We start from the raw sequence: 12,332 nt of genomic DNA on the forward strand, positions 1-12,332 counted from the left end.
GTCCTTAGGTTAGTTAGGTTTAAGTAGTTCTAAGTTCTAGGGGACTGATGACCTCAAATGTTAAGTCCCATAGTGCTCAGAGCCATTTGCTGAAATGCAAACATATCCAGGAGAAAAGCAAGCCACACCTGTTTGTTAGACAGCAGAGGGGTGCGGTATAAATGGCAAAATTAAAGCACTTTGCTCTGATGAGATAGCAGGCAGTTTTGTATTTGAAAAAATGTAGGAAAACTGTTTGGTTGTGATCTGTCGTACCTTACCTATTGTCGTATGTTGTCATTTTGTGGAGCTACTCCGACTCACTGATAGTTTAACTTCTGGCCCAGACATGATGATTTTCAAAAGATGTACACGTACCTGAATGACACTAAAGAAGATTTATGTAACTAGTAGCAAGCCAGTGCCTGTCAATGTCAAGTTTCAAGACACAAAAGAATTAAAGACATTACTGCCAATGGTCATTGATTTATATCATTTGTGTTGGACTGGAATTTGAACTCAGGTCGCCTGCTTACTAGGCAGATACGCTGACCACTACGCCATCTGGACATAGTGCTCACAACAGCCGCACAGACTACCTTGGTACGTCTCCTGTCATATGTCACGTCTACCATTGTTGGTTTCTTGAACACTGCCTTGTAAACCTGAGACTTTTACTAAACATTTTGTGCACATATGGTTTAGTGACCATGATGTCATCATAGTGACTATGGTTATGAAAGTTGATAAATCAGTCAAGAGGGTTAGGAGAGTGTTTCTGCTAAAAAGAGCAGATAAGCAGTTGTTAGCATCTCACTTAGACAACGAACTGCAGTCATGAAATTCCAGAATAATGGCCATAGGGGAATTGTGGGCAAAGTTTAAACAGATTATAAATCATGCAGTAAGTGGATTAAGGATGGAGAAGAACCACCATGATTTAATAACGAAATTCGGATAATGCGATAATGCTGAGGAAGCAAAGGCTGTAGAACTCTCAGTTCAAAAGAGGATACACAAATGACAACAGGTAAAGATTAGTAGAGATTTGTGCATCTGTGTGCGAAGCATACAGCAGCTACCACTGTCATACCTTGGCCAAAGATCTAGCAGAGAACCCGTGAAAATTCTGTTTGTATATAAAATTGCTAAGTGGGTATAAGTCTTCCATGCAGTCACTCGCTGACCAGTCTGGTTCAGCAGTAGAAGGTAGCAAAAGGAAGGCAGAAGTTTTAAATTCCACATTTAAGAAATCATTCATGCAGGAGAAACATACAAATGTACCATTGTTTGACCATCACACAGTGTCCCGGATGGATGATGTAGTAATAAGTGTCCTTGTGATAGAGAAACAACTGGCAGAGTTGAAAAGAAATAAGTTGCCAGGTCCGGATGAAATCCCAGTTCAGTTTTACAAAGAGTACTCCACAGCATTTGCCCCCTTACCTAGTTTGCATATATTGTGAATCTTGTCAACCAGTGCAAAGTGCCAAGTGACTGGAAAAAAGTGCAGGTGACTCCTGTAAAAAAATAGTAAAAGAATATATGTGCAAAATTACAGACCAATATCCTTAACATTGGTTTGCTGCAGAATTCTGAGTTCAAACATAATAAATTTTCTACAGACCGTAAAGCTTATGTCCACGAATCAACATGGCCTTAGAAAGCATCGTTCATGCAAAAACCCATCTAGCTCTTTTCTCACATGATATACTGTGAACTATGGATGAAGAGCAATAGGCTGATTCCACATTTCTAGATTTCTGAAAAGCATTTGACACTGTACACCACTGCGGACTGTTAACAAAGGAACTTGCATATGGAATAGGCTCCCAGATATGTGACTGGCTCAAAGACATCTTAAGTAATAGAACCCAGTATGTTGTCCTTGACAGCAACAGGGTTACATCAGCAAGGCCACAGGGAGGTGTGATAGGACTGTCGCTGTTTCGCTATATACATAAATGATCTGGCAGACAGGCTGGGCAGCAATCTGCAGTTGTTCGCCAATGATACCGTCCTGTACGTGAAGGTATCAAAGATAAATGACTGTAGGTTGATACGAGATGACCTAGACAACATTTCTGTTGGTTTGATGAATGTAGAAAAATGTAAGTTGATGTGGATGAATAGGAAAGACAAACCCGTAATGTTTCGGATACAGCATTAGTAGCGTCATGCTGTACACAGTCAAGTCGTTTCTGGCATAACATTGAGAAGTGACATGAAATGGAATGAGCATGTGAGGATTGTGTTAGGCAAGGCAACGGTTTATTGGGAAAATTTTAGGGAAGTGTGGTTCATCTTAAAGAATGCAGCATATAGGACACTAGTGCAACCTATTCTTGAGTACTGCTAGAGTTAAGGCATCCGCATCAGGTTGTTGAAAGAAGACACTGAAGCAATTCAGAGGTGAGCTGCTAGATTTGTTACCGATAGGTTCGATCAGCATGCAACTGTTATGGATATGCTTCGGAAGCTCAAATGGGAATCCCTGGAGGGAAGAAGACATTTATTTCGAAGAAGGAATGTAGAGAACTGACATTTGAATCTGACTGCAGAATGATCGTACTGCCAGCAACATGTATTACTCTAGGGACCACGCAGATAAGATACTAGAAATTAAGGATTATACAGAGGCATATAGACAGTAGTTTTTGCCTCGCTGAGCGAGTGGAACAGGAGAGGAAATGACTAGTTGTGGTACAGGGTACCCTCTGCCCCATACGGCTTGTGGAGGATGTAGATGCAGGCCTTAGTGACGGTTTTGCCCAGCACTTAAAGGAAGGTACTGAATTCAGTTACAGACAGTTTGCACTGGAGGGGAAATTACAAATCCAATTACTGCAATCACACATCAATTTTGTGCGTATTTAATGAGTTAGAAAACTTTACATGCAAATTTCCCCTATAAAATATGCATATGGTGAAATGTACACATAGCTGGCACCTTCAGCAGCAACACTGACTTCAGTATGGCCGGACGTAGAGTTAGACTGAATCGGATCACAAATATAAGTACATAATGCCATGCTGCTTCAGCTTGGTGCCAGAGTTCATCAGTCATAGTGGATGGTGAGTGGTGGCATGCTAGTCTCTTGGCAACCCGCGACTAATGTTCGCAATGTATAAGACCAGGAGAATGTGCTGGTCAGGACAACAGTCACCCTGTATCAAGGTATATTAAGAGAGCAAAGGCAACTTGTGGTCTTACATTATTATGTTAAAAAATAAATTCATGGAAAATGGCTAATTGGCTCTGAGCACTATGGGACTTAACGAGAAGTGATAATCTTGTGTAACAAGCAGCACACTATACCATCTTGCCAGGTGCTGGGCTCATATTACAATAACAAATGCAATTTGCATTCTCGTTGGCGTCTCTGTGCATGAATTATGTCTGTCATGATACTGTATGCAGGATTGTGCTCTTATAAGAAAGAAAGTGTGATTAACTCTTGCCCAGCATTGTTGTTGCGCACACCACTATCGGCACATCTCTCTGCTGTCCTGTCAATGGAAGTTGGAACGAAGGTAATCATGCTGCAGCTCGTGGTGCACCGGACTTTGTAGCACTGTCAGTGTGGAATCTTCTTACTGCAAACAAGTCCATTTCCCAACTCAAGGTTGTGTGGCTAGTTTACACTTTCCTGTCTTCTATAGCACCTAGTTCCACTTATATTTGAACACTGGATTTGCCTTACCAGCCACTGCACTTTGTTGATGCATTTATTCTTGATTACAACTCAAGACATATGAAATGCGGGTTTTTCCAGGTTTCATATTTATGATTTGAGCAACATATAGTATTTTCTTGAGAATATATTTTATTCAATATATATTTTTATACCGTACTTTGAAGTGGTCATTCCACTCAACCCCTTCCTGCACTGTTTCATACATAAGTGGCCACCAATACACTTTGCTCCTCCGGTATTCTTTTTACTGGCAACCTAAGTCACAGTGTGGCACCACCACAGATATCACTTTTCAGGGGAGTGTATTTTGAAAGATTCATATCCAAATACACAAAACCAGCTAATTACAAAAATTGAAATATTGATGACGGTAAAGACATAACAAGATGTGTGATGTACCTGTGTGTTTCTGCACAGCAGAGCAAAGAGTGTTTCCGACCTCTCAAGCAACACTTGGGGATTGAGCATGGCATTGAGTATAGCCCCCTACAATCCATTCCATACTACCATGTCTATCCTGCAGTCTCGACTAACGTGTCCTGCAATATTGCAGAACAATGAATGGCATCTCAATAGGCCATGATCCTGTCACTATCAAATTCCAATATGTGCTGCTAGAATTTCTCCTTCTTACATGAGGCATAATGATCTTCTCACAAAAATTAACATTCAGGCACTTTTACTGAATGAGATATCTCCTGCCTAAACTTGTTCATATGTAGGATGTAGATGGCGTTCTCTCTTCCTACTTTGTGCGGTAACTCTGAAATGCTAAACATTTTACCCAAGGATATAGTATATTTTATGCTAATTTAATGCTTGTAATTTCAATGGCCTGAATTGTAGATCAATTTTCAAACATTGTGGTTTTTGGGGGATTGCATAGCAGTTGTCAGATTGGGCAGAAATTTTTCAGACTAATTTTATTGCACAGAGTTATGGGATGATAGCAGCAAAATTCTTCCTCTAGGAAGATGACCTGTAGCAAAGGACTATTGTAATGTCCATTTGTATGAAAATACACTGTTGTATTGGAGATAGATGTGAAAGTAAAGAATATTGGAAAAGCTAATCCATAGGAAGGCAAAAGAAAAATTGATCCTAGAGCACTTAGTCACAGTCCATTGAAATTCTCTTAATATACCCAGATAATGAAATTGTTCCCAGAATGAGATTTTCACTCTGCAGCGGAGTGTGCACTGATATGAAACTTCCTGGCAGATTAAAACTGTGTGCCGGGGCGTGAGTCGTGCTTGGGTAGCTCAGTTGGTAGAGCACTTGCCCGCGAAAGGCAAAGGTCCCAAGTCAGAGTCTCAGCCTGGCACACAGTTTTAATCTACCAGGAAGTTTCAATGAAGTTGGTCTCTTTCAATACAGGCAAGGACTTTAAATGGAATATATCTGTCATGTCTTTCAAAGCACCCATACAGAGTATGGTTTAGTAGACATTTTGGAGAAATGAGATAGATAATTGAAGCAATAGTGTAATGCATACAGTACTATACTTTTGCAGTAAAATAAATTGGTTGCTATTATAGGCAATTATAAGTTCAAAGAAACCAATTTTTCATACTTCAGTTAAATACCAGATGGTACATTAGTAAAATTACAAAATGTTGTAACCCATTCAAGTATTTTTCTACCAAAGACAAACCATGTATGATTTCATATTGAGCTTATACTTGTTGTGTGATTGATTTACATTGGTTTGCTTGTGTATTTAAATATTTTTGTATTATTGTAAAAACCAGTTGATATTTTTTTACTGCAGATACGAGTGATTGATGCTGCCAAATATCGAAAAATACACGAGGAGGTGATGAAAAAATTGGATAAATTGGAAAATGAATTTCTTCCTCAAGTGATGGTGGATAATACAGAAATAATATTTGACACTATTTACTACTTAGAATCGCAGACCAAAGATTTGATAATTGCTAATACAGGGCAGGTAACTGTAAAATTTGTCATAGTATGAGCTAGGCACACTATAACGTATATTATTAGAAACTATATCTTTAAATGATAAAATGTTTCAGGTTCCTGTCACATTTGAGTTCATAAAAAAATTGGATGATTCAAGTTATTGCAAGGATTGGTTGAATATAGAACCATATGCAGGATTTATAATGCCAGGTATGCAACTGAGGCTTCCTTTAGTCTCTCCAAAATTTCAAAAATATAATGTTAAGGAATTACAATTTTGTATAGTGTTGAATATGGATATTGGTTATAATCTGACAAGTTTTTTGGCTTACATTAAGTTAATAGATCGTAAGTAAGTCCACATCAGGAGACAAATAGATTAATGCAGTTAGCACAGTAACCCATACTATATATTTGTTCTTAAGTGCTTAGTTGTCGGCATTGGTTCATTCCTTTATGTGTAAAACCATGTTTCTTTCTTCTTTGAAAAACAGTTCGTTCACACTTGAAATGTGTTTAAAAATGTAGCCTACCTTGTAATGGCACATTCCAGAAGTTGTAAATATTGTTATATATATCTGTGCTCGATGTAAATAATAATAATAATAATCACAAAGGAATGCAATGGTAGGCTCAATTAGAGAATACCACAATTTCCAGAAACTTGAATTATTTGAATTTTTTAGTTGCCCAAGGTCTGTAGATCACGATATTTACAGTAGATTGGTACTATTTTTGCGTAAAGCTGTCTATTAATGCATGAACTAACATTCCAGTTTTTGGAAGTAATAACTGCAAGTAGTAGTAGTAGTAGTAGTAGTAGTAGTAGTAAGATAATGGTTGTGAATCTAGTCCAACTTTTAAAATAAGGGAAAGGGGCAACTTCTTGCAAGGGAACTAAGGTGAATTTTGTAGTCTCTCTTCAGTAGCACCAATCTTGATCGCCTCGAAGCTGAAAGTTCATATAAGTGTGGAATGGTGGCTACGAACACACACACACACACACACACACACACACACACACACACACACACACACACACACACTCTCTCTCTCTCTCTCTTTATTATACGTTCTAGCTACAATAGTGATTCAGTTTTGCACTATGAACAATCATTTTTGCAAGTTTACAGACCAGCACAAGCAAACACAGTTTTCAATAGTGGTACAAAATAAACAGTTCATGTTTATCTAAAAACAACACAGTTCACATTTAGCACAGTCCTTTAGCTATCTATTAAACACGATTAGGCTCCGGTGCTTCATTTGAGTGCATCCATCACACAAATGACTAAGTACAACGAGTTCCTTACTTCAGTGACAGTAATCGTATACAACTTCGATAACTAAAGTCACTCAAAAGTAATTAAACATTAAAGTCTGTGAGTTTTGGTGACTGGAGTCTGTATTCTCATGTGCAGAGTATACGTAATAGAAACATAAGTCAGATAACAAGAGAATGTCCGGCATAGGTGTTCAAAAATGGTTCAAATGGCTCTGAGCACTATGCGACTTAACTTCTGAGGTCATCAGTCACCTAGAACTTAGAACTAATTAAACCTAACTAACCTAAGGACATCACACACATCCATGCCCGAGGCACTATTCGAACCTGCGACCGTAGCAGTCACGCGGTTCCAGACTGAAGCGCCTTTAACCGCACGGCCACACCGGCCGGCGGCATAGGTGTTACTCTTTAGCTCTCAAACTGTGAACTGTCTGTCGGGTAACATCAGACTATTTGTAAATGGGTGTAAAAACAAACAAATATTTTGAAAAGCGCATGTTTTGAAAATCGTTTATGTGCTGTTTATTGTTTTTGATGAGCAGCAAGGATTAATAAGATTTTCACTTATATAAAATGTTGCTAGTCCCATTTAGAAAAATACATGGAAGAACTATTATTGTAATGCCAGTGTGAATTTCCTTATTTATATGAATGAGTGCCATATTGCAAAACTTAGTAAGGTGAGCTAATTAATGCTGTATGTCAGTTGGTATGGAAAAATAAGTTAACAAAAGTTAATAATCACTCTGTAAACTCATAGTGGAAATTGGCAGTAGCTAGAAACTTTTATGTTAAGTATTGCTTAAGGTAATTAGTTTTCAGTAATTTAAAGTCCTCCACAGCTCACCTGATTGCACTTGAGAGAATGCTAAATGCAGGAGGACATGAACGCATTGTAGCACTGTGTATTGTGTACAGTAGAGAAACACTTTGGAGATAATTGTGTGTACCAACATGAAAACAGACCTTTCTTAAGAAATCATCTTTGAGAGAATCGTTTGTGGACTGGCCTGCCCAGAATCCTAAACTGAACCCACTGATGCACCTTCGGGATGAGTTAGCTGATTTCGCACCAGAGCCCAATGTCCAACATCACTACCTTTTCTGATTTCAGTTCTTGAAGAAGAATGAGCTGCCATTCTTCCACAGGCATTCAAACAGCTCTGTAGTGTCATGACCCAGTATTTGGTCAGAAAATTATTGTCTTTAACAAAAGTAAGGAGAAGTAAGATGGAAGGACCACAGAGTGTTGCGTTAACCGTCACTGGTTGGTAGCCACCAGTGTGGCAACATGTGGGTTACAGTAACAGACAAGTCAGTAATTGCGCAGCGAGGGTAGCAGAGCTCAGCAGTGAATGGTGCTGCACAGTCGTGACTGTGTAGCAGGTGAGGCAGGTCACCACGTTAAGGCAAGTCTCTTGTTTTGATAGCGTGACTAGGTGTCGGGTTTTAGTGAAACAAATGGGCACTGGAGGAATACGACGAAGCTGTTGTGTTAGGGCAGATATCACTCATTGTCGCCAGAAGCAAGTAATAAGACGATGCCGGACAGTGGGATGAGAGGGTTGCACCTGCTGTCTGCACTAAGTCCTTCATGGTACCTGGTGTTTCAGCCCTACAGATCTGATCTCTGCACCTTCTGATTCACACTGAATTCCCGGTGGGATCCAGGGCACCACCACAACACCAGCTGCTGCCAGACTTCTTCAGAGGGCACTCATATTAGACTCCTCATGCTACCACTGCGCCCATTTGCGGAGCCAAGGGGCCATTTCCCGAGTGAGATGCTATTGCAGTGCTACACGACATGCTGCTAACATCAGTGCCAGTCTCAGCAGCAGTGCCAGGTGGAAGCTGCCACCCATACTACAACCCCAGCCAGGGTCAATAAAGAGAGATGTGCCTGCCTCGCTACACCGTATATCGAGATCAATAAAGTTCTTTGTAATTGGTAAGTGTTGTTTGCCGGGGGCCCAATGACCTGTCACCAGTTAAAGTTGTCATGAAGGTGAACACTGGAGACACTCCATATTAATATCTACTAATATGGGCCTGGATACTTTTGATCAGATAGCGAATGGCCTAGGTGCACACTCCTGTTGAGTATGTAATAAGCTTGTTACAGCTTGATAGCAATAAACAGTGGGTTAATTATTTCAGGAACAACTTATTGGCATCAGCAGTTCTTCTAAAAGTTTCACTGTGATGTTTTAATATTTATTCTCGTTCCATTCCTGTTAAAATATACATTTCTTTGTTTTAGGTGAAAAATGTGATATCAGGCTGGAAGTTTTTGTTGACAAGAAATCGGCATTTAAGTTGAATTCTGGAGAGGATAAGCTTTACGACATTCTAGTTCTACATTTAGAAGGAGGAAAAGATATTTTTATCACAGTTACAGGTATGGTATATTATGTGACGCATATACAGGGTTATTACAAGTGATTGAAGCGATTTCACAGCTCTACAATAACTTTATTATTTGAGATATTTTCACAATGCTTTGCACACACATACAAAAACTCAAAGTTTTTTTAGGCATTCACAAATGTTCGATATGTGCCCCTTTAGTGATTCGGCAGACATCAAGCCGATAATCAAGTTCCTCTCACACTCGGCGCAGCATGTCCCCATCAATGAGTTCGAAAGCATTGTTGATGCGAGCTCGCAGTTCTGGCACGTTTCTTGGTAGAGGAGGTTTAAACACTGAATCTTTCACATCACTATGCGTGAAACTTGCCCTCACGCGTTCAACCGTTTCTTTGCTCACTGCAGGCCGACCCGTTGATTTCCCCTTACAGAGGCATCCAGAAGCTTTAAACTGCGCATACCATCGCCGAATGGAGTTAGCAGTTGGTGGATCTTTGTTGAACTTCGTCCTGAAGTGTCATTGCACTGTTATGACTGACTGATGTGAGTGCATTTCAAGCACGACATATGCTTTCTCGGCTCCTATCGCCATTTTGTCTCACTGCGCTCTCGAGCGCTCTGGCGTCAGAAACCTGAAGTATGGCTTCAGTCGAACAAAACTTTGAGTTTTTCTACGTATCTGTAGTGTGTCGTGACCATATGTCAATGAATGGAGCTACAGTGAATTTATGAAATCGCTTCAATCATTTGTAATAGCCCTGTATTTTACAAAACTGTGTGCAAAACTGAGGAAGCCTCAGAAATGGGTAGCAGTAAAATAATGAATTCACAGATCTAAATTTTAGTGCAGCTATAATGAATTTTCTTAGTTTTTCCGATGATTGTTCTAGGAAACTTGTATTATTTCTTTCCCGTGTTAGGGAAAAACAGTCATTGTGAAATTTCCTGGCAGATTAAAACTGTGTGCCCGACCGAGACTAGAAATCGGAACCTTTTCCTTTCGCGGGCAAGTGCTCTACCATCTGAGCTACCGAAGCACGACTCACGCCCGGTACTCACAGCTTTACTTCTGCCAGTACCTCGTCTCCTACCTTCCAAACTTTACAGAAGCTCTCCTGCGAACCTTGAAGAACTAGCACTCCTGAAAGAAAGGATATTGCGGAGACATGGCTTAACCACAGCCTGGTTCGCAGGAGAGCTTCTGTAAAGTTTGGAAGGTAGGAGACGAGGTACTGGCAGAAGTAAAGCTGTGAGTACCGGGTGTGAGTCGTGCTTCGGTAGCTCAGATGGTAAAGCACTTGCCGCGAAAGGCAAAGGTCCCGAGTTCGAGTCTCGGTTGGGCAGACAGTTTTAATCTGCCAGGAAGTTTCAGATCAGCACACACTCCGCTGCAGAGTGAAAATCTCATTCTGGGAACATTCATTGTGTTCACATGTGGGGAAGCAATTTAATTTTACTCATGGAAAGTTTGATTCATAAATTAATAAACTTTATGGGTTCATGTTACATTTAGGTTACAGTATACAAAGCCTCAAGTCTGTCTCAGTACATTGAAACATGTCGCTATCTTAAAACTGTACACTTATAAAACTCTGGTCATCTTGAGAAAGCTGGTAAAATTACTTTCCCATTTATTGTAGAGTCTGTCTAATCTTTACTTTTTGGTGGACTGCCTATGGGGTGGGGGGGGGTGAATATTATATTATATTTGGTGTCAAGAGCCAGTTCACTTCCCACCTTCCTAATACTGTATGCATAAAGATTATTAGACCTGGATCACGTGCAGTGTCAAGTAAAGGGACTTTATAAGTAGAGGTCCCTAGTGGTGGGTCCGACTTCTTGAAACCATTTATATGGTTATGCAAGTTAAAGTTCCAGATATCACACCCTGCAACCATTCATCCTGGTGGGGCTTTGTTTGTGAGTAATCACCAAAAAAATGTGATGTTCTGTAGCTTTAGAAAAAGAATGTTAAACAGACTGATCGTGTAACATAATGATTAAGGTATAGGTCTCACATGCCATAAGCTGTGGGTTCGAATCTCATAAAGTCCTTTGAAGTTTTTTAATTTTAAATCTATGTTGAAATGACTTTGACCATTATTTTTATTCACTCGATTTCTTTTAATGTAATTTTTTTACTTTATCACATCATTTTAAAGATGTAGAGCATCACGAGAAGTTAAAAATTTTTTTTGTTGATTACTCATAAAAGATAGCCAAATCTCTTCCACTTAGAACATGCTAGGAGTAATAGACAATATAGCCCTAATAAAAATGTTCATCTAAGTGCCTAGGCTTGGAGTTTGAAATTGCTCACTACTGATGAAAGTTAAAGCCACATGGAGAGCATATAAATTCCTAAGAATAATTATTAAAATGCACATGTGTAGTAATTAATCTCACTCAAAATTGAACAAACTGTTCAAAGTTAAACTGGAACAAGCAATCACTACCAAATAACATCAGTTCATGTGACACCAGTCTACAAGTCACAATGAAGAGTACTTGTGTAATGTATATTGAATATATTCTTGAATCAAAAGGTACATTCTATGCACCTTAAAATTGCTGACTAACTTTCTGAAAGTTCAGTTACATTCAATATTCAGTATAAGCTTGGCCTGATGTGTTGAGCTGTTCAGTATACAATCCACAAGGAAACTAAAATTCTGCAAGCATCATTTCGAGAGCTTCATGTCACTGCATTGGCTCCAATACTCCATAAATTCTGACATTTTGTAGGCTAGCTGTCACCATTCAGGTAACCTTAGATGGATATTTTTCTTTCTTTTAGCTCCTCAGGATTCTGCATAGGGTTACAATAAAAAATCTTTCTGCAGAATTTTCCAAAACATTACTATAAATACATACCCTGCACTTGCAGCAAGCATGCCTATTCAGTGGTGGTGATTGCCAAAAAATCCTATACTTACACTCCATCTGAGGGTTAAAATTAATGTTGATGATCCCTCACAAGTTCCGAATACTACCTTTGCTAATATTTCATTATTACTGTTGTCATACAATGTGATTACTATTTCCTTCCTGGAAGAAATAATTGATATCTG

General features: G+C 39.3%; 1 protein-coding gene across 2 annotated transcripts in view; it reads left to right on the top strand.

Moving 5' to 3' along the window:
- Positions 1 to 12,332, top strand: part of LOC126168177 (inositol polyphosphate 5-phosphatase OCRL) — a 90,950-nt gene that overhangs the window by 50,670 nt on the left and 27,948 nt on the right. For both annotated transcript variants that reach the window (XM_049920537.1, XM_049920536.1), the window contains 3 exons: positions 5,449 to 5,628; positions 5,717 to 5,813; positions 9,155 to 9,292. In XM_049920537.1, the coding sequence (XP_049776494.1) occupies positions 5,449 to 5,628; positions 5,717 to 5,813; positions 9,155 to 9,292 (415 nt within the window). The remainder of the gene's footprint in view (positions 1 to 5,448; positions 5,629 to 5,716; positions 5,814 to 9,154; positions 9,293 to 12,332) is intronic.

The sequence above is a fragment of the Schistocerca cancellata genome, chromosome 1 (genome assembly GCF_023864275.1).
Source record: "Schistocerca cancellata isolate TAMUIC-IGC-003103 chromosome 1, iqSchCanc2.1, whole genome shotgun sequence".
NCBI lineage: Eukaryota > Metazoa > Arthropoda > Insecta > Orthoptera > Acrididae > Schistocerca > Schistocerca cancellata.